Source organism: Podarcis erhardii (genome assembly GCF_964252035.2).
Source record: "Podarcis erhardii genome assembly, chromosome: 3".
Classification (NCBI taxonomy): Eukaryota; Metazoa; Chordata; class Lepidosauria; order Squamata; family Lacertidae; genus Podarcis; species Podarcis erhardii.
Genome location: NC_138507.1, coordinates 123089077 through 123111550, shown reverse-complemented (window position 1 = coordinate 123111550; position 22474 = coordinate 123089077). Strand labels below are relative to the sequence as shown.

General features: G+C 48.5%; 1 protein-coding gene across 1 annotated transcript in view; it reads left to right on the top strand.

The window, feature by feature from the left end:
- KCNK3 (potassium two pore domain channel subfamily K member 3) overlaps positions 1 to 21673 on the top strand; it is a 97510-nt gene extending 75837 nt beyond the window's left edge. Inside the window, exon 2 of the mRNA XM_081855002.1 lies at positions 20299 to 21673. Coding sequence (XP_081711128.1) covers positions 20299 to 21206 — 908 coding nt within the window. The 3' untranslated portion in view covers positions 21207 to 21673. The remainder of the gene's footprint in view (positions 1 to 20298) is intronic.
- Positions 21674 to 22474: the final 801 nt, after the last annotated feature.

Genomic DNA, 22474 nt, shown 5'->3' with positions numbered 1-22474 from the left:
CCTGCAGCCCAATCTGTGCACGTCACAGTACATAGAGGACGGGGCTGTCTAACGTTTATCAAAAACCATCTTACACTGTGTCGATTAGGTGCACAAACTGTCAGACACGAGAAGCATTCACTTCGGCCCTCTGCATGTTCCCAGATTTGCTCACTGCGAATAATAATAATAATTATAATAAATTTTATTTATACCCTGCCCTCCCCAGCCAAGGCCGGGCTCAGGGCGGCTAACAAGGAATAAGAAAAACAAGTTGAATGAATACAACTTAAAAACAAGATTAAAACACAACATTAAAACACAACATTAAAACATTAAAATGCAGCCTCATCACAGGAGGAAAAAGGGAAAAGGGAAAAGAAAGAGGGGGAGGGAATCAAATTGACTCCAAGCCAAAGGCCAGGCTAAGGCACTCTGTACATGCCCAGAGGCAGGCTTTTCTATTAATGCTTCTCCGTTTCCAGGGCTGCATTTAAAGCTCTGGGGCCAAAGTCCTTTGCTCAAAACCCTTGGCCTGAGACGGCTTTGGGGTTTCGCCCGGGGGGGACATTTGGGGCTGACGCTCGCTGGCTTTGGAATTTTTAATTTTTCTTTTGCGGTGGGCTAAAGGGTGCTGAGTCAGACCAGGGAGATGAGCAACGCACGACCCAGACTCCCTTTCGTGCTTTTTATAGCCTCCTCTGTATCCCTGCCTGGTGAGATGAGCTGTCTCTGTGCTCTGGCGCTTAAGCGAATGCGATGGGTCTCTCCCTCCCTGAAGGCAGGGGCACTGTGAGGACAGGCGGCCTGCAGGAGAGGGGGGGGTGTCCTGATAAATCGGGGAGGAGGAAACTCTGTGCCCCGTGCCCAGAACACCCCTGGCAGAAACCGCCCCCTGCAGGCCTCATGCTTGCATCCGCAAGGAGATGAAATAAGGCGGAAAGCATTTTGTCTCTCCAGCATCTTCTAAAAACATGTGCCGTCCTCTGCGCAGGTCAAGCGAGGACAGGAAGAGAGCATGGAATGCAGCCTTTGGGGGCTGGACTGACCCCTAGGGCAGCAGGGTCCCTGCAGAAGGAAGCCAGGCCTTTTGCGCTTTGCGCATGCCCAGGAACACTTCCTATTCTCTTTATTTCCCCCCTTTTTTTTACTTTGTAAAAGTGCTAGTGATGTAGCAGTCACAAAATTAAAAGACGCCTGCTTCTTGGGAGAAAAGCAATGACAAACCTAGACAGCTTCTTAAAAAGCAGAGACATCACCTTGTCAAAAAAGGTCCGTATAGTAAAAGCTCTGGTTTTCCCAGTAATGATGTATGGAAGTGAGAGCTGCACCATAAAAAAGGCTGATCGCCGAAGGATCGATGCTTTTGAATTCTGGTGCTGGAGGAGACTCTTGAGAGTCCCATGGACTGCAAGAAGATCTAACCGATCCATTCTGAAGGAAATCAGCCCTGAGTGCTCACTGGAAGGACAGATCCTGAAGCTGAGGCTCCAAGACTTTGGCCACCTCATGAGAAGAGAAGACTCCCTGGGAAAGACCCTGATGTTGGGAAAGATGAAGGTCACAAGGAGAAGGGGACGACGGAGGACGAGATGGTGGGACAGTGTCCTCGAAGCTACCAGCATGAGTCTGACCAAACTGTGGGAGGCAGTGGATGACAGGAGTGCCTGGCGTGCTCTGGTCCAGGGGGTCACGAAGAGTCGGACATGACTAAACGACTAAACAACAACAACAACAAAAAGTGTTTGCAGCGCTTGGTTGTGAAAAAGCAGCCTCGAAGCAGTTTACAAAAAGAGACAAAACTTGCCAATAAGAAAAAATAAATAATGACAATGATTTAAGCTTTCTGGCAGGCTGAAGCTCGCATCAGTTTTCTAAACATCTGGGTCAGCTGGTCTAAACAAGGATGTTTTTAGCAGGATCCGAAAAGAATGCAACGAAGGCGCCTACTTGACCTCAAGAGGCAGGGAGTTCCAAAGGACAGGTGCTGCCACACAAAAAGATGGAGTTCTTGCAAATGCAGAATGGGTGTTGTGTGGAACAGGGCAAGTTTTGCCAATTGAAGTGGCGGGCTAGCCAGCCCAGGGCATTTTGGCACCTAATAATAATAATAATAATAATAATAATAATAATAATAATAATAATTTATTTATACCCCGCCCATCTGGCTGGGTTTCCTCAGCCACTCTGGGCGGCTTCCAACTGAATATTAAAAACAATACAGCGACACACATGAAAAACTTCCTTAAACAGGGCTGCCTTCAGATGTCTTCTAAAAGTACGGTAGTTGTTTTTCTCTTTGACATCTGCTGGGAGGGAATTCCACAGGGTGGGTGCCACCACCGAGAAGGCCCTCTGCCTGGTTCCCTGTAACTTGGCTTCTCACAATGAGGGAACTGCCAGAAGGCCCTCGGAGCTGGATCTCAGTGTCCAGGAAGAACGATGGGGGTGGAGATACTCCTTCAGGTATACAGGACCGAGGCTGTTTAGGGCTTTAAAGGTCAGCACCTAAACTGTGCTTGGAAACGTACTGGGAGCCAGTGTAGGTCTTTCAGGACTGGTGCTATGTGGTCTCGGCGGCCGCCCCCAGTCACCAGTCTAGCTGCCGCATTCTGGATTAGTTGTAGTTTCCGGGTCACCTTCAAAGGTAGCTCCGCATAGAACGCATTGCAGTAGTCCAAGCGGGAGATAACCAGAGCATGCACCACTCTGGCGAGACAGTCTGCGGGCAGGGAGGGTCTCATCCTGCGTACCAGATGGAGCTGGTAGACAGCTGCCCTGGACCCAGAATTGACCTGCGCCTCCATAGACAGCTGTGAGTCCAAAATGACTGCCCAGGCTGCGCACCTGGCCCTTCAGGGGCACAGTGACCCCATTCAGGATCAGAAGCACAAATGGGTGGCCCCACCCCAGGAAAAAGGGGTGAGTGAAGTTCTACATCAGGAACTGGAGTGGGGGGAAGTTGTACATTGGGAACAAGGCAGAGAGGAGACCATCAGTGCCTTCGGTTCGGCAAGGGGACACTGTGGAAATGGCATGTGGTGCAGGGAGAGCTGAAAATCAGGAACAGTTGAAGGAGTTGGGTATGTTTAGCTCAGAAAAGAGGAGACTGAGAAGAGAAACGAGAGCCAACTTCAAATATCTCAAGGATGGAGCAAGCTTGTTTTCACCTGCTCTGGAGGGTAGGACTCGAACCCATGGCTTCAGGTTACAAGACAGGAGATTCCAACTAAACATACGGAATAACTTTCTGGCATGGTATGAGCTGTTCGACATTGGGACCGACCTCCTTGGAGGTTTTTAAGCAGAGGTGGGATGGCCATCTGCCATGAATGCTTTAGCTGAGATTCCTGCATTGCACGGGATTGGACTAGATGACCCTCGGGGTCCCTTCCGACAGGGCCCCTTCCAACTCTATCATCCATTATTTTAAATAACTAAGCCAAGTACCACTCAACCCGTCACTGGATATTTTGATACTGCAGGAGTTTTGCTCATCACCATAGAAAATCTCATTTAGAGAAAGCACATGCTAAATTTTTGGTTGTTTCTGCCATTGCAGAGACAGTGCCATCCACTCTGGGGAATACTCCAAACCCCCTCCAGGAAAGCAATTAAATCTGACCCTACAAAAGGGCAGCCAATATTTGGAAAGAGTCAAGCTGTCTAAATAATTGGCACGACTCTTAGACTAATCAATAGGCAAAGACCAAGATGCAACAGAGAGGAGGTTTCACGAGCCGGGTGCTTTGCATCAATATCCTTAATCTGAAGATTAAGAATAGATTTTGCCTGGCAATGGCCCTGAGAAAGAAGAAAATTTGCAGGATGAAACCTAATGCTTGCAATTTGTTACTGGAAGCTTTTGGCCACAAACTAACAAAAATATCACGCTGGTGGATTATGGCAGGAGATACGGGCTGGACATTGATTGGGAACAGGTCGTAGCTCAACAGGTAGAGCAGCTGCCTTCCATTCAGAAGGTCCTAGGTTCAAATCCTGACCTTTGCAGGTAATCCCAGAGAGATGCTGCCAGCCAGAGTGGACAATACTGAGCGAGATGGATGAAGGCTCTGATTGGGTATATGGTGTTTTCCTATGTCTGATGCCTCTGCCTGCCTGCCTTGCATGGTCCAGGGAAGATCATGAGTGGCCCAAGAAGACTTAACCTCCAATGATTTAACTACAGGCTTAACACAAGTCAACAGGGGGATGCAGCAGCAAAAAAAGCTAATGCAATTCTTGTTGTTGTTGTTTAGTTGTTTAGTCATGTCCGCCTCTTTGTGCCCCCCTGGACCAGAGCACGTCAGGCCCTCCTGTCTTCCACTGCCACCCCCAGTTTGGTCAAATCCTGTTTGCAGCTTTGAGAACACTGTCCCACCATCTCGTCCTCTGTCATCCCCTTCTCCTTGTGCCCTCCATCTTTCCCAACATCAGGGTCTTTTCCAGGGAGTCTTCTATTCTCCTGAGGTGGCCAAAGTCTTGGAGCCTCAGCTTCAGGATCTGTCCTTCCAGTGAGCACTCAGGACTGATTTCCTTAAGAATGGAGAGGTTTGATCTTCTTGCAGTCCATGGGATACGATAGCCAAATATCTCAAGGGCTCTTACATGGGAGGTGGAATAAGCAAGCAAGAGATTCCGACCCAACATTAGGAAGATGGTAAGAGCTGTTAGCCAGTGGAACAGACCTCCTTGGAAAGTGGCAGATTATCCTTTGTTGGAGGTTTTTAAGCAGAGGTTGGGTGTCCACCTGTTAGGTGAGAGCATCTTCAAATCTCCAAAGGGCTGTCACATGGAAAGTGGATACAGAAACGCTTCACAAACCCATCTATATGGTGAATGGAATTGTATAACAACAATAGCTATGGAGCAGTTACATAACTGTAATGGTCACTGCTCCATAGCTATTGTGATACAATTCCATTCACCATATAAATGGGTTTGTGAAGCATTTCTGTATCCTTCTGCTGTGCTGAAGAAGAATTCTATGAAAAAGTGGGTATATCCGGAATCACTGTTCACTACGTCTGTTTGTGGACCACTTTGGCAGTGTTGGACGTCATAAAACAAAGCTTTATGGCTTGTCTTCACCAGATAAGAATCTGACCTGTTGCTTCTTTCAGAGACTTGCATAGTCCACAAAGACTTTCAGAGACTTATAAGACTTATGTTTATTTGGTTCTACATTTTCAAAAGAATCCACCAAGAGTGCACATTTCGACTTTCGGAGATTAATAAGGTTTCTGTTTATTGGGTTTGTAGAGAGTGCATATTTCATCCTGTTCTATGTTCCGTATAGATTATATGAAGAGTTTATATTGATATTGCATTGTTGTACTGGGTCATTGTGTTGCCTTGGATATTACTGATAATTGTTTGCAACACAGGGGTTTAATTGTTTGGTTACTACACGGAAGGTGGGGCAAGCTTGCTTTCTCCTGCTCTGGAGGGTAGGACTCGAACCCATGACTTCAAGTGACGAGAAAGAAGATTCCGACTAAACATAGGGGGAAACTTTCTGACAGCAGGAGCTGCTCAGCAGTGGAACAGACTCTTCCAGAAGGCGATGGACTCTCCTTCCTTGGAGAGGTATTTAAGCAGAGTTTGGATGCCATGGGTACTTTAGCTGAAATTCCTGCACGACAGCTCTTACTGTCAGAAAGTTTTTCCCTATGATCAGAGGCCGTCATGCTGGCCAGCCTGGGTAGCTCCATTGGTTGGAGCATGGTGCTGTTACTACTAAGGTTGCAGGTTCAAATCTCCACATGGGACAGCTGCCTAGTCCTGCATTCCTGGACTAGATTATCCTCTGGGTCCCTTCCAAGGTTATGATTCTAAGAGTCTGGCTCCCAGTTCCTGGGAATCGCAGGCCGGCAGAGTGTTGCTTTTTGGATTCAGGCATCTAATTGGCCCCTGGGAGAACAAGGGGCTGGTCTAGATGGGCAATGGCCTGATCCCGCTGGGGGGCTCACCCTATGTCCTTGTTGTTGTTCAGTCGTTTAGTCGTGTCCGCCTCTTCGTGACCCCCTGGACCAGAGCACGCCAGGCCCTCCTGTCTCCCACTGCCTCCAGCAGTTTGGTCAAACTCATGCTGGTCACTTCAAGAACACTGTCCCACCATCTCGTCCTCTGTCGTCCCCTTCTCCTTGTGCCCTTCATCTTTCCCAACATCAGGGTCTTTCCCAGGGAGTCTTCTCTTCTCATGAGGTGGCCAAAGTCTTGGAGCCTCAGCTTCAGGATCTGTCCTTCCAGTGAGCACTCAGGGCTGATTTCCTTCAGAATGGAGAGGTTAGATCTTCTTGCAGTCCATGGGACTCTCAAGAGTCTCCTCCAGCACCAGAATTCAAAAGCATCGATCCTTCGGCGATCAGCCTTTTTTATGGTGCAGCTCTCACTTCCATACATCATTACTGGGAAAACCAGAGCTTTTACTATACGGACCTTTTTTGACAAGGTGATGTCTCTGCTTTTTAAGATGCTGTCTAGGTTTGTCATTGCTTTTCTCCCAAGAAGCAGGCGTCTTTTAATTTTGTGACTGCTGTCACCAGCTGCAGTGATCATGGAGCCCAAGAAAGTAAAATCTCTCACTGCCTCCATTTCTTCCCCTTCTATTGCAGCGTCCTCCATGGAGCTCTCACACAGAGGACTCCACCTCCTCACCAGCCACCAAAGTGAGACCTGCGGAGCTTTTAGGAAGGGGAACAGGAAAACTAGGAACCCCACCCCATGTCATTTGGGGGTGCATGGCTGGGAATGGCCGAAAAGCCCTCTCCCAGAGAGCAGGGTTCATGCCTGAAGCAGGATTTCAATTAATCTCCATCTGGCCTGTCCCAAACCACATGTTAAATTATGTTAAAAGGGCTTATTCCTTATATTTCCTGAGGGATTATCTGCATCTGTGTCTAATGGAATCGGCCAGGTCAGCAAAGAGCTTGTGGGGCATCTCCAGCCCCATGGCTATTTTGAAACCTAGAGACATAGCCTTACTGGGAGAAGAGCCTTCTCACATGCAGGGCACACAGGGTTATTTTTTGGGGGGGACCCACATTCAGGATTTCTGGTGCATCATGACCGTATAGTTCGCCCTTGTAGATTGCAACAGCTAGGACTGTTTAGCTCTGAAACTCCCTTTCTAAAATGTACCAATGGTATGTGGTTCTCAGCACTGGGAATTGTATAGGTTAGAGGTCACCAGTGTCCTTATCATAGCATCTTGGAGTTGTAGAATTGGAAGGGACCCCAAGCCAAGTCATCTAGTCCAAGGCAGGAATCCCAGTTAAAGAATCCCGAACTGGTGACCATCCAACCTCTGCTTAAAAGCCTCCACAAAGGAGAGTCCACCACTTTCCAAGGAAGTCTGTTCCACTGGCTAACAGCTCTTACTGTCTTCCTAATGTTTGGTAGTAACCTCTTGCTTGCTTGCTCCATCTTCCATGTAACAGCCTTTGAGATACTTGGCTACCATATCTCCTCTTAGTGTTGCATTTCCCGTATCCTTTTTTGGTTAACATGCTTCTTAAGTTATGGTGCCCAGAGCTGGACACAGAATTCCAGGTGTGGTCTGACCAAGGCAGAATCGAGTGGGACTATGACTTCCCTTGTTCTGGACACTAGACTTCTGTGGATGCAGCCTAGAAGAGCACCCATTTCTTCTTCTTCTTCTTCTTCTTCTTCTTCTTCTTCTTCTTCTTCTTCTTCGTCTTCGTCTTCGTCTTCTTCGTCTTCTTCGTCTTCTTCTTCTTCTTCTTCGTCTTCGTCTTCGTCTTCGTCTTCGTCTTCGTCTTCGTCTTCTTCGTCTTCATCTTCGTCTTCGTCTTCGTCTTCGTCTTCTTCGTCTTCTTCGTCTTCTTCGTCCTCTTTGTCTTCTTCGTCTTCTTCTTCTTCTTCTTCTTCTTCTTCTTCTTCTTCTTCTTCTTCTTCGTCTTCTTCTTCTTCTTCTTCTTCTTCTTCGTCTTCGTCTTCTTCTTCTTCGTCTTCGTCTTCTTCGTCTTCTTCGTCTTCTTCACTTGTAGTCGAGTAAGATTGTCTTCCATGAACACGGTCTTAACACTGAGTCCATAAGTGACTCTGGAGGCCAATTCTGGATCCACACGTCCTTCCACAGTGGGGACACAGGTTTCCGGGTGGGAGTTGTTCACGGTGTGGATTTGCCAAGTGTGCCTTCCTCTTAGCACGCTTCTCTCTTTCGTCCTGAGTTTGAGCATCTTCAAAGCCCAGTACACCTTTGGTAAAGGCTGTTCTCCAACTGGAGTGTTCGTTGGCTGGTGTTTCCCAGTTATTGGTGTTTATACTACATTTTTTAAGATTTGAGAGGGTGTTTAAACCTCTTTTGTTGACCACCAGCATTCTGCTTTCCATTTTAAAGTTCAGAATAGAGTAGCTGCTTTGGAAGACAATAATCAGGCATCCGCACAATATGACCTTTCCAACAAAGTTGATTGACTCATGTTAAGCTTGTGGTCCACCAAGACCTATAGATCCTTTTCACATGTACCACTGGTAAGCCTGATGTTCCCTGTCTTATGTTTGTGTAGCTGGTCAGAGAGGCGTCTCCCTCAACCTGCCCTGGAGATGCCATCAGATGTTTAACCTGGGACCTTTTCATGCAGGGCAGAAGGTCTACCCCTGAGCTAGAGAGTCCTTCCCCAAAGTGCATAGGACAGCCATTCCCACAAGACGGGGTGTGCCCAGGTGTGACGAAAATAGGGACATTGTCCCTGGGGAGTGCAAACGCACTATGCATACAGTCAAGCCTCATGTTACGTTTGCTTCAGGTAGAACATTTTCAGGTTGTGTCCCACGGCAACCCGGAAGTACCAGAAAGGGTTACTTCCAGGTTTTGCCACGTGCGCATGTGCAGACGTGTAAAATGACGTCATGCGCATGCGCAGAAGCGGCAAATTGCGACCCACAGACGCGCAGACGTGGGTTGTGTTCTGCTCATGGTACGAACGGGCCTCCGGAACGGATCCCATTCGCAACCAGAGGTACAACTGTACTCACTTCTCTCCCAGCTGGAGGCCATGTTAACTCAGCTGGGGGAGAATTTGTATTTTGCTTGCCGGCGCATTGAAGGCACACCAGGAAACAAACAGAAAGCCAATGCAATTGATGCAGGGCCCGTGTAATGTAGTAAGCAAAGCTCACTCCAGAAAGCAATGAAGAGTGCATGGTGGTAATTTAAGCGAGAGGCAATTCAGGCATGTATCCCAGCAGTCAGATCAGCTGCAAATGAGAGCAATTATTGAAATCTCTTGATTTGTGGAGGGGAGGGGGATGGGGTAAGACAGACGGTGGTCTGATGATTAAATGGGCTGCCTTTTGCTCGGGCAAAACATCTGTAGGAATTTCAAGGCCCAGCAAAATAATCCTGGTCTGTTCAGCAGAACCGTCAGGCGTAGGGTTTGCACAACTCTTGACTCGCCCACCTATGGCAAATTGATTCTAGATCATCCCACTTGGTGTCAGTGTCAATGATTGTATTATCAGGAACAAATAATTAGGGGACTGAGTTGCTGTGATTCAGGGAAAGGGAAAGTTAAGCAGCAGAAATGTTTTTCCCTGGGGCTCTTCGAAGGAAACGAATCTAGCCTGAGGCTGGCACAGGCTCCCTCTTGAGGTCCTCTTAGGTAGCTTCCTGATGACTGGTTTATTGAATTTTCATAGCATTGTAGAGCTGGAGGGAACCTAAGGATCATCTAAACCAACCCTCTGCAATGCGTTCATCCTAGTTTGTTTGCAGGAGGGTCACACCAGGGCTTTTCCCCCAGCTGGAACTTGCCAGAAATCAGTTCTGACACCTCTCAGATGGGTGCCGTTGCCATTCCAAGAGAATGAGGGAAGTGTTCATGGTGAGTTCAGCCACCTCTTTTTCTAGAACAATAGCTGGATTAGACAACATTATGGCACAAAATTATTCCAAACTTTCCAGTGAACTTCCCCTCCTATCTCTTTGTGGAAGAAAGTCTCTTTTTTGGTCAAATCTTTTTTATTACGTTTTACATAGCAGATTTACATTCAAACATTAAACATCAACATCGACATTAAGGATTGTCTGAATCTTTTGATTCCCTTCCACGATTACCACTCTTTTTCCAACTGCTTCTCTTATTTTTCTTAAATAATCCATTTTTACCATGTTTTTTAGTACATTAGAAGCGTTACTCAAATCCTGCCCAAGTTTTTAGTTGTTTACAGTGTTCTCTTAAATACATTATAATCCCCCCCCCATTCCCTCTTAAAGTTCTTCTCTTCCTGGTTCCTGATTTTCCAGTCCATTTTGCCATTTTGCCATTTCGTCATCATCTTCATCAACCATTTGTCTCTGGTCTTCTTTCCATCTCTGGGCCAGTAGTATCCGCGCTGCTGTCGTTGCAGACACAAATAATCTTTTCTGCTCCCTTTATGGTGGAAAGTCTAATCTTTTGGAGAGATGAGTTTGTTGCACGAGACCTTCAAATCCATTTTGATTCTGCAACCTGGAATTTGCTTGAAATTCACTCGGAAATCATGAAAGCCCAGAAGTAACCCCCTAATCTTTGTTACCCTGCAAACCACAAGGAACACCTTTTTATCTTTGTCGTGATATTGTGATAGGAATTTTGAGGTCTTAGATATATGTTAAATGTTCATAAGTGTACCAGCCAAGCACATACATAGATCAGTGCAGGAAGACCGAGCTGAAACCATTTTGATTCCCAAAATGACCAAATGTTTTCCCTGCAAGGAGGGGGGGGGGGTCAGAGAGCCTTCCCATTGTCTCAGGAATTGAGTACCGTAATTAGCATTTTAATGGGTGACAGACTATCAGGAAAGGCAAGCAGATAACCTGGCAAACAGGAAAAACAACATTCAAATTTCTGTTTTAGACCGCCTTTTCTGTGATGTAGGTATGATGTTTCTGCGGGTGGTCTTGATCTACAGGGTGGCAATTTCAAAAGTCCATATAAGGCCTTGTGCGCCATTGTTCTGGGTTCCTCCTCCCTCCTGCTTGTGAGGGGAGCACCCTGTTGCAACAGATCAATAAAGATCAGGCTTACTAGCTGCTTTGCTTCTCAATATTCTCTGGTTGGCATCTGTTATTTTTTCCTACCAATAGGGAACCTACGTAATGACTCTATATGGGCTCTTGGATACCCCATAAGGGAAAATGGGCAGATTTTTGTTCACAACACTACCCTGCTGAGCCACTGATGTTTCTGCTGCTGCCACCATCATCACCACATTTCTCTCTCTCTCTCTCTCTCTCTCTCTCTCTCTCTCTCTCTCGTCATATTATCCTCTTAAGGCTTTAGAACCATCTGTAATTATGCCTTGCAACTCCAGGGCAAGTTGAAAGCTGATTTCACTGCCCAGTTTTCATTTTCACTGCTGTGGAGATCAGTCAACGAGGAAATTTCCCATCATCCACTCGGGAAGCTCCAAGAAGGTCAGTAGACAGACCACCACCTTTGGGGGCTCAGCAAGCATCTTTGGAGCCCTCTAGTGGGAACCAGTTGCATTTTGGGGGGGACCAGCGAAGATGGCTGCCAAGAGGAGGCTCATGGGTAATTCTTTGGTCACAGATGACGAGGGCAATGCTGACAGTGGGGGGCCTCTTAACTTTCACTTGTCTTAGGAAGACCTCTGTTTTGGAGCCCATTTTTGTCTTTGTGAAGAGGTCTGCTTGTCCAAATTAGAGGAGAAGGGAACAATTTCACTTGGTGTAAATCTGGCAAGTGATGCCCAAATGCCAATGTGTGGGAATGTTCAGGGATGCAGGAGAGGATATATTGTCTGATTATAGCCATTCCAACTTGTGTTAACAAGTTCACAATTTAGCATAGTAACATTTCCCTTTTTAAAAACACAGCGGATGCGTTTGCTCAGGCTCGCTAAAGCCTCTATAATAACTGTTCTGGTGTTTTCCCCTCATTCCCTCATAAAAGATAAGACACAACACAGTCTTCTATAAAAGTATAAAAAGAGTTTACTCACTCACATTCTGTTCACAGATGAATCCCAGAAGGCAGACTTAAGTTACAAAAGTAATATACACCTGGAAACTATCTCCTAAGGAGACAGTCTCTTTGTCCTCTCTTGGCTGGAGCCAAGAGAGCATTTTTGGCTAAGCAGATGTTGCTTCTTTGACGAAAGTAGTCAAAGAGAGAGAGAGATGACTGCCCTGCCCTGTGCTCTTGTTGTTACCTGCACAGGTGAGGCCACATCCACCTCTAGTCCCATGCAGAGGAAGTCTGTCCCAGCCCAGAAGGAAACAGGAAGTTTACCTGCTGGCTGGACAAACATTCCTCCTCATGTTTAAACATGTTCACTCTAGGAAGGTTGTACTTGACTGCTCTTGTGTTTCACATCCCACACAATGGCCCACAAAACTCCTTCCCAGCATGTGCTCATCGAGGTAACATTCGGTTACTCCTTTCCTGTCAGAGATGCCAGAGTAACCATTCTCAGAGCGTGGTGAGGATGCAGGCTGTTCTTACTTTATCTGTAAGCTACCTTGATGCCCTGTCAGCTGAAAAGGCAGGGCATAGATTCATCATCATCATCATCATCATCATCACAATGAACTTCTCCCTGGTTCTCTTGGAATGGCAATGGTACCCATCTGAGAGGTGCCAGAACTTAGTTCCGGCGAGGTCCAGCTGAAAAAAAGGGGGGTTTGTCCAGCCCTCTTTTAAACCCACCCCGGTTCGCGACCATCACTCCCTCTTGTGGCAGGGAGTTCCACAGTTGAACTCCATGCGCTGCGCAGAAGAAGAAAATCCCTTTTGCCTGCCTCGAATCTTCCAACGCTCAGCTTCCCTGGATGCCCAAAAGTTCTAACGTGACGAGAGACGGAGAAACACTTTTCTTCCTCCACTTTCTCCACGCCATGCATAATTCAGGACTCCGTGCATAAATATGTCAAGAGTCTCTGCCAAGAAAACTTGAATTCTGCGCCGTTTATGCATTATTTATCAAAATGGCACCCGCCGGCTTGTTTTTCGCACACGTGCCGAGGGAATAGAGGTGGGAAGTGTCCCACTTTTGCAAGAGATAGTCCTCTACTTGAAGAATTGCCTGGTACGAGTCTCGGGGAAAGGTACAGAGGGGCCTTGGATTGGCCAGGGAACAGGGAGCAGCAGAGTTCTGGCCACAGTCTCTTGTTCCCCAGATGGTGGAATCATGTTGTTTAGTTGTTTAGTCGTGTCCGACTCTTCGTGACCCCCTGGACCAGAGCACGCCAGGCACTCCTGTCTTTCACTGCCTCCCGCAGTTGGGTCAAACTCATGCTGGTAGCTTCAGAGTGGCTGGGGAAACCCAGCCAGATGGGCGGGGATACAAATGAATTATTATTATTATTATTATTATTATTATTATTATTATTATTGAATTGGAAGGGACCCCATGGGTCATCTATTCCGACCCCCTGCAATGCAGGAATCTCAGCTAAAGCATCCATGACAGTTAATTTGCAACCTCCAGAAAGAGAGAGCTCTTCTTGCTTTTTATATAGCCCTGTGGAAAGCCTCCAAGTTATGGCCTTTTCATCGTACATAGGCACTTCCATGTCAGTGCAAATTAAACCAATTATTCTCCAGCTCCCTCAAGCGTCCTCATAAGGCTTGGCTTCCTTGATCAGTCTTGGTCGCCCTCCTTGGCCCATTTTCTTCCATGAGTTGTAACTATTTAATTTACATGCTGCTTAATGCCTTCTAAGGAGTGTACAAAGTGTAAAAAAAAACCAAACACCCATTATGCAAATCTTAAAATAGGAGCGCCTATCATATAAATCCATCCAACTTTGAAATTGAAACGTCAGAACGAAAGCTCCACAATGAGAAGACACAGTGCTGGCTGGAGAAGTCCATGGCAGCAGATAGAGAGACGTGGAGCACTAAGACTCGGGGGGGGGGTTATTATTATTATTATCATTATTATTATTATTATTATTAATAATAAATATATTCTTTTATTTATACCCCGCCCTCCCCAGCCAGAGCCATGCTCAGGGTGGCTAACACCAATAAAATTTCAGTAAAAACATAATAGGGAAAAAAACCAATTTAAAATACAGGTTAAAATGCAATTTAAAATGCAGCCTCATTTTAAAAGTAGCCCATAGATCAACCACCGCTTCTGTGCAAATTAAATTGAGAAACATCTTTCGGCGACTTCCCTGCCTGCCGAAGCCAGCGGCAGAGTTATTGGGGAGCTTCCTCAAACATCATGAAATTCAAATGATTCTTTTCTTTTTTAATGGAATGAAGTGTGTGCCCAATTGAGGGATCCTTCTCTTACCTGTCTTGAATGAAGTTGCGAAAATATAAATAATAATAAAGATGATGATGGTGATGATGATGATGATGATGATGATGATGAAATGATACATTCAAGATGGAGCAAGCTTGCTTCCTCCTGCTCCAGAGGTTAGGACTTGAACCCATGGCTTCAAGCGAAAAGAAAGGAGATTTCTACTAAACAGTAGGAAGAACTTTCTCACAATAGGAGCTGTTTGATTATGGAACAGACTCTCTCAAAAGTGGGTGGACTCTCCTTCCTTGGAGGTACTTAAGCAGAGGTTGGAGGGCCACCTGTCATGGATGTTTTAGCTGAGAATCCTGCATCACAGGGGGTTGGACTAGATGACCCTTGGGGTCCCTTCCAACTCTATGATTTTATGATTATTAGCTCCTACAAGTCCACATCCTGACCTGGCCACCAGGAGGTCCAATCGAATTGAATGCAGCTTACTTCTGAGAAGGGCAAGCTGGGTGGTGTGCAAATTTACCTGCTGTTTCTCTTTTGTCCTTCATACTCATGGACAGCCTTACTGTCTTCCACAAATTTGTCTGATCTCCTTATTTGAATTACATAAAGGTAAAGGGACCCCTGACCATTAGGTCCAGTTGTGGCTGACTCTGGGGTTGCGGTGCTCATCTCGCTTTCCTGGCCGAGGGAGCTGGCGTACAGCTTCCGGGTCATGTGGCCAGCATGACTAAGCCACTTCTGGTGAACCAGAGCAGTGCACGGAAACGTCGTTTACCTTCCTGCTGGTGCGGTACCTATTGATCTACTTGCACTTGACGTGCTTTCGAACTGCTAGGTTGGCAGGAGCTGGGACCAAGCAACGGGAGCTCACCCCGTCGCGGGGATTCGAACTGCCAACCTTCTGATCAGCAAGTCCTAGGCTCTGTGGTTTAGACCACAGTGCCACCTGTGTCCCTATTTGAATTCCATAGCAGCCTATATATTCACCTCTCTTGCTTAATGCACACTGCCTGCTATGTGTGCAGGCAGTAATGTAAATTGAGTTGTTGCTGTTGTTGTTGTTTAGTTGTTTAGTTGTGTCCGACTCTTCGTGACCCATGGACCAGAGAACGCCAGGCACTCCTGTCTTCCACTGCCTCCCACAGTTTGGTCAGACTCATACTGGTGGCTTCAAGAACACTGTCCCACCATCTCATCCTCTGTCGTCCCCTTCTCCTTGCGCCCTCCATCTTTCCCAACATCAGGGTCTTTTCCAGGGAGTCTTCTCTTCTCCTGAGGTGGCCAAAGTCTTGGAGCCTCAGCTTCAGGATCTGTCCTTCCAGTGAGCACTCAGGGCTGATTTCCTTCAGAATGGAGAGGTTTGATCTTCTTGCAGTCCATGGGACTCTCTTCCCCATTACAAAGGGCTGGATTGAGGTTGGATGTGGCCCTCAGCTCCTGAAGGGAATGGGGCCCTTTCTATGTCCAGCTGTCCTTTGCCAACAACAAATTGTCTCTGTTTTGTGTTGAATATATGCTCTATGGTCATTTGTGGACCTCATAGGTATCCCAAGCCATTTGCCCATGTTGCCATGCAACCAGTCCATGCAGAATGTGGGGACCCTATATATAGAAAGGAGCAAACCAGGGATATTTTAGGGAGCAGGCTAGCAGGCGGGGCCCTTGACTTACATCTTAGGAGCCTACACAACACAAAACACTGTTGCTGTATGTGGGTTTTATTTCATTTGTTTTTTCATCTTATATTTTGGAAATATACATCCAGTTTTTTCCCCTTTAGGTTTTTTGGGGGGCCCCACATAAATCCGGGACTGCAAAGGGCCAGCAATGTGGAGCAACCTAGCTGTCTAGTTTGTCTCGAAGGCCTGGTTTCTCCTGCCCAGTAACAACCATGGCTGCTGAGATTTATGGATATTGTCATTTTTTGTATCCGATTTAACTAGGGATGGAAGGACCTGTCAATTCATGATCTCTCACTTTCTCATTTCCCCCCAGTCTTAAACACAGTCCTCTGCATCTGGTGGCGATTTGTGATTACCAATGGAAATTTGTCAGGATTTCAGTGCAAATCTGGCCTGATAAACACAGATTTATATGCAGCCTTATCATTTTCTGCAAGCCATTTTCCCTATTTTTTTGGTATGTTATTTGCACTAATATCTTCATTCTTATGCACATGCTTCCGTAATATTTGCATTTATTGCTTGGTTGGAGCACTGCATTGCAAAATTCGGCTATGTGCGAATTTTGAAGGACGTCTGAATCTCAATCTGCATATCGCCTTGGAAAGTGTGGATTGGGTAGAGCTGGTTTTAAACATGTTCTGCATTGGATTTCTCCTCCACTCCTAGATTCGACTGCCTGAAATTTCTGTTTGGGTGCAGGCATCAAGCAGTCTTCCAAATTGAAAGGGGGGGGGGCAGAAACTGTGCCCCCACCCCCAATGGCAGTAGCCTGTCAGGCAAGCCCCCTGGAAAACCTGACCTTTAAAGCCTTTGTCCGAAACTGGAATGAGAGTTTTTGCTTTCCAGTTCCGTACATCCCAGCTGGCAAATCAACCTCGCTTTGTGAGGGAGAACCAGAAGGTGAAATATCAAGAGGTTTGCCTCCTTCCCTGCAGTGGGTGCTGAAATCAGCAGAGGGGGCTCTCTTTGTAGTTCCTCCATCCTCAGAGGCTCAGGGGTGGTTCTGGTCCAGCAGGATATGGTCTTCTCAGTGGTGGCCCCCAAGCTATGGCACCTTCGTTGTATGGCTTCTAAAGGTTGTGGAAGAAACACCTCTTTCCTCTTGACACTGGAGTAGTATGTTCTTAGAACCCACCTTGTTTTTAGGGTCGAAAGTTGTTTCAGCTGTCGAAAGGCGGTTGGAGGATGGATGGTGGCCAACAGATTCAGGTTGAATCCTGACAAGACAGAAGTACTATTTTTGGGGGGACAGGGGGCCGGCTGGTGTGGAGGACTCCCTGGTCCTGAATGGGGTAATTGTCCCCCTGAAGGACCAGGTGCGCAGCCTGGGAGTCATTTTGGACTCACAGCTGTCCCTGGAGGCACAGGTCCATTCTGTGTCCAGGACAGCTGTCTACCAGTTCCATCTGGTACGCAGGATGAGACCCTCCCTCCCCGCAGACTGTCTTGCCAGGGTGGTGCATGCTTTGGTTATCTCCTGCTTGGACTACTGCCATGCGCTCTACGTGGGGCTACCTTTGAAGGTGACCCGGAAACTACAATTAATCCAGAATGCAGCAGCTAGACTGGTGACTTGGAGCGACCGCTGAGACCACATAACACCAGTCTTGAAAGACATTCATTGGCTCCCAGTACATTTCCGAGCACAATTCAAAGTGTTGGTGCTGACCTTGAAAGCCCTAAATGGCCTTGGCCTAGTATACCCAAAGGAGCATCTCCATCCCAATTGTTCAGCCAGGATACTGAGGTCCAGCGCCAAGGGTAAGGTTACCAGATTTTTTCCAATGAATCCGGGGATGCTTTTCAACTTCCTACTAAATAGATGGATTTTGTCAGGGGACTGATTAGTAAATCCGGGGAAACAGGGTTGTCTGGTAACCTTAACCAAGGGCCTTCTGGCGGTTCCCTCCCTGTGAGAAGCGAGCTTACAGGGAACCAGGCAGAGGGCCTTATCGGTGGTGGCGCCCGCCCTGCGGAACACCTCCCATCAGATGTCAAGGAAATAAACAACTATCTGACTTTTAGAAGACATCTGTTTAGGGAAGTTTTTAATTTTTAATGTTTTATTGTGCTTTTAATTCTGTTGGGAGTCACCCAGATGGGTGGGATACATTGTTGTTGTTGCTGTTGTTTATTTTTAATGTTGTTTTGTAATGTCAAAGAGATAAACAACTACCTGACATTTAGAAGACATCTGAAGGCAGCCCTGCTCAGGGAAGTTTTTAATGTATTTTTAATCTTTGTTGGAAGCAGCCCAGAGTGGCTAGGGAAACCCAGCCAGATGGGCGGGGTACAAATAATAAATTATTGTTGTTGTTGTTATTATTATTATTATTATTATTATTATTATTATTATTATTATTAAATGCTGTAATCTGCCCTAGTGTCAGGCACTAGGATGAAGAGGAATGGTTGAAGAACCAACCCAGGGAAAGCACAGAGGGAGATAATTTGGATTCTGGATCCTAGCGGTGGGAATAGCGGTTTAGGCCCACACCCCAGCGGAGGGGGAGAGCTGAGAAGTGCTGGAGGCTGGGATCCAGTATATCTGAAGGAGCGTCTCCTCCCCCATCGTTCTGCCCGGACACTGAGGTCCAGCTCCGAGGGCCTTCTGGTGGTTCCCTCCCTGCGAGAGGCCAAGTTACAGGGAACCAGGCAGAGGGCCTTCTCGGTAGTGGCACCCGCCCTGTGGAACGCCCTCCCATCAGATGTCAAAGTGATAAACATCTACCTGACATTCAGAAGACATCTGAAGGCAGCCCTGTTCAGGGAAGTTTTTAATATGTGGCATTTTTGTGTATCTTTCATCTTTGTTGGAAGCCGCCCAGAGTGGCTGGGGAAACCCAGCCAGATGGGAGGGGTACAAATAATAAATTATTATTATTATTATTATCTTGGAGAAGGAGAAAGAGGAGGAAACAGGCAGGTGGCCCAGCGCAAGGCAGAGACAGGAACAAAATTTAAAAATTTGGCTTTGTAATTTGTAATTTATGTGATGTGATTTAATTTGATGTGATTGGCCAGTTAATAAAAAATATTAAAAAAAAAAAGAAAGAAAGAGGAGGAAACAGGCAGGTGGCCCAGCACAAGGCAGAGACAGGAATCTGACCTGGCAGTTCCACCACAGATCCACCCTGACAGCTTCTCTTCTGACAGCCGGCAAGCCCCCTCCACTCCCAGAACAAGGTGTCTGATGCATGTTGCAGAGCGGAGAGCCAGGCAGACACAGAGAGGGTCCCTTGGGAGTTGCGTAGACAGAGTGAAGTGCCGGACTCAGAGGGATAAGGAGAGGAGGGGGCGGCGGCGTTACAAGCCAGTCCGGGCAACCCCTTCATCTAGACAGGATCAACCCTGAGAAGTCTCCGTTCTGCTTCCTTAATGGAAAACACACACGGATTAATTGTAGGTTAGCTGGTGGATCCCTGTCTTTCCCTGATCTGTGAACGACCTGCTCTTCTTGTCAGCTCCCTGACAGTTGGACTTTAAGGTGAAGAGTACAGTGGATGCTTGGGTTGCGAACGCGATCTGTGCGGGATGCACGTTCGCAACCCGAAACGTCCGCAACACACACGGGATGCAATTCAGCGCTTCTGCGCATGTGCGACTGCCAAAACCCGGGAGTAAACCCATTCTGGTACTTACGTGTTTCGGCAGTCCACAACCCGAAAAAACCGCAACCTGAAGCAGACGCAACGTGAGGTATGACTGTACTTAACAATAAATAACTAAATATGTGATTCTGCGGGGGAAGCACACCTCGGGCACTTTGCATAGCCACACCACACTCCGTGACTTTGTTCCCCTCCGATTCCCCCCTCCACCCTTCCAAGTTTCCGTTTGCCCATCCCTTTCTCCTCCCCCCACAGCCCTCCATGCCCCATACGGTGAGTCCTACGGCAAGGTCAAACCCCCCATGTCCCTGACCCCCCCATTCCCCCCTTTGCCCCCTCGCTTTGCTTGAGGTGGGCGCTGCTCCTGCCTGCAGACTTGGTGGTGTGGCTCTGCTGCGTGCCCAGGCTGAAGGGATGGGGTGGCGGCATTGGCGGCAACATCATCATCATCATGGCGATGGAGCCTTGTGGCTTCTCCGGGCTCTTGTACCAGAAGCAGGAGCACATGGACCGGAAGAGGAGGACCGTGGCCCAGACACACCACCACCGAGTTTGCAGGCCAGAGCGGCGCCCATCCCGACTCCCCTCCCTTCTCTCCGGCTGCCATTTTGGATGAGGAGGAGGAGGCCACTCCCAGCACGCCTGCCTGCCGAGCCCAGACGAGGAGGTTGGAGGCCCATCTCTCCACCTTCCTCCCCACCAGCAACCGGTCCCCGTAACCCGCGAGGCACTACTGACCGGGCTTGCCTCTGCTTTGTGTCTTTGTTCCGCAGGGTACGGCCACGCGGCCCCAAGCACCGATGGCGGGAAGGTCTTCTGCATGTTCTACGCCCTGCTGGGGATTCCGCTCACCCTGGTCATGTTCCAGAGCCTGGGGGAGAGGATTAACACGCTGGTGAGATACCTCCTGCACCGCATCAAGAAGTGCCTTGGGATGAGGCGGCCAGAGGTCTCGATGGCCAACATGGTGACCATCGGCTTCTTCTCCTGCATCAGCACCCTCTGCATCGGGGCCGCCGCCTTCTCCTACTACGAAAACTGGACCTTCTTCCAGGCCTACTACTACTGCTTCATCACGCTGACCACCATCGGCTTCGGAGACTATGTGGCCCTGCAGAAGGAGCAGGCCTTGCAGACTCAGCCCCAGTATGTGGCCTTCAGCTTCATCTACATCCTCACCGGCCTGACCGTGATCGGCGCCTTCCTCAACCTGGTGGTGCTGCGCTTCATGACCATGAACGCCGAGGACGAGAAGAGGGACGCCGAGCACCGGGCGCTGCTCAGCCGCAACGGCCAAGCCAGCAGCGTCCACACCACAGACACCACGGCGTCCTCCACGGCCGCCGCGCTGGGGGGCGTGGGGGTGGGCAGCGGGGCCGGGGGCCGGGGGGGCCTCCGGAACGTCTATGCCGAGGTCTTGCACTTCCAGTCCATGTGCTCCTGCCTCTGGTACAAGAGCCGGGAGAAGCTGCAGTACTCCATTCCCATGATCATCCCCAGGGACCTCTCCACCTCGGACACCTGCATGGAACAGAGCCACTCGTCTCCGGGGCGGTACCCCGAGACGCCGCCCAACCGGTGCTTCTGCAACGCCCAGCGATCGGCCATCAGTTCTGTCTCCACGGGCCTGCACAGCCTCTCCGCCTTCCAGGGACTCATGAAGCGGCGCAGCTCGGTCTGAAGGCTGGCGAGACCCTCTCTCCGGGACTGTCCTAAATGGTAGAGGAAGGGGAGGAGGAGACCGGTGGGGGTGGGGAGATAGGCAGGCAGAGACCCCAGGAAGGGAAGGAACGGTGCCCACCGTAACCAAAAATCCATACAGGTGACAATCTAAAGGGAAGGGAAGAGTCAGCAGCTGGGCTGGGCGTCGTGGGTGTGAGCCTAGGAGGACAAAGGAAGAGATGGGTTGGCTCCCTGGGTCACGGGGAAACCGAGTCATGGAGAACTCTGAGGGGGCTCAGCTGCAGAAAGGGGGGGGGGTGAGATATGGAGGTCAAGCTGCTCCAGAGGGGTCAGCTGCTTCGAGCCCATTCTTGCCTGGAAGGGAGTCCCGCTGGCCGCACTTCTGAATTCTCCCAGTTGCAGCAGCTCCGCAAAAATGTGAAACTTGAAAATTGGGGTCCCACCCCATGGGAGTGGGGTATAGGATAAAGTGGGGCGGGGCGGGGGGCAGCGGCAGCTCTCCTGGCTGAGTGTGAGTCTGTGTAGACTGATGGAAGGACATAGCATCTCTCCCCACCCCTGGCCAATAAATGGGGGGAAATTAAGTTCTGGGTCACCCCACGCCATTCATTTCATTCCCTTCATTTTAGGGGTGAGTTAGCTCCTTTCTCCCCTGTAAGGAGGGGTTTGTGCATCGGATACGGGGCAGGGAACTCTGACCCTAAGTGTGCAAATGTCTTCAGTTACGAATGGTGTGTGTTGGCTCTTGGGTGACCAAAGGTGGCCATTGATGTGCTGCGTCCCGGGGACAAGTGAAGCAGCTCCTGGGTCGCGCACCTCTGGGCTTGTGTGTTTTCCGCAATGCGGATGAACTCGCCCCTCCTTGCAGCTTTATACAAGACCTTTTATGCAAGAGCACATGAAGCCCGTGAAACACCCACGTCCTGCTCCACGGGGCTCAGAGCTGTGCCCCATATCTCCCCAGTCTTGACCTACCCCTCCCTCTTTTTGTCCTCAGCCCCCACAGCTTCCTCTCAAATCCGTCTCTGTTTTGGATCGCGGTTGCATTGCTCTTTTCTTTAGGCACAGCGCAGGATCATGCCAGCAACGTCCTGACTTGTGGGGGCAAGCTCTGACCCATCACCCCTGCACCCAAGAAATCCCCACTTTTCTAGGAACGGCTGTTTTCCTGCAAAAATGCAGTAGCCATACAAAAGAGGGGTATTTAGCAGGCATAAATGAGCCATTGGCGCCACCAGCCAGTTGCTCCTGTTGGAAAACCAGCCA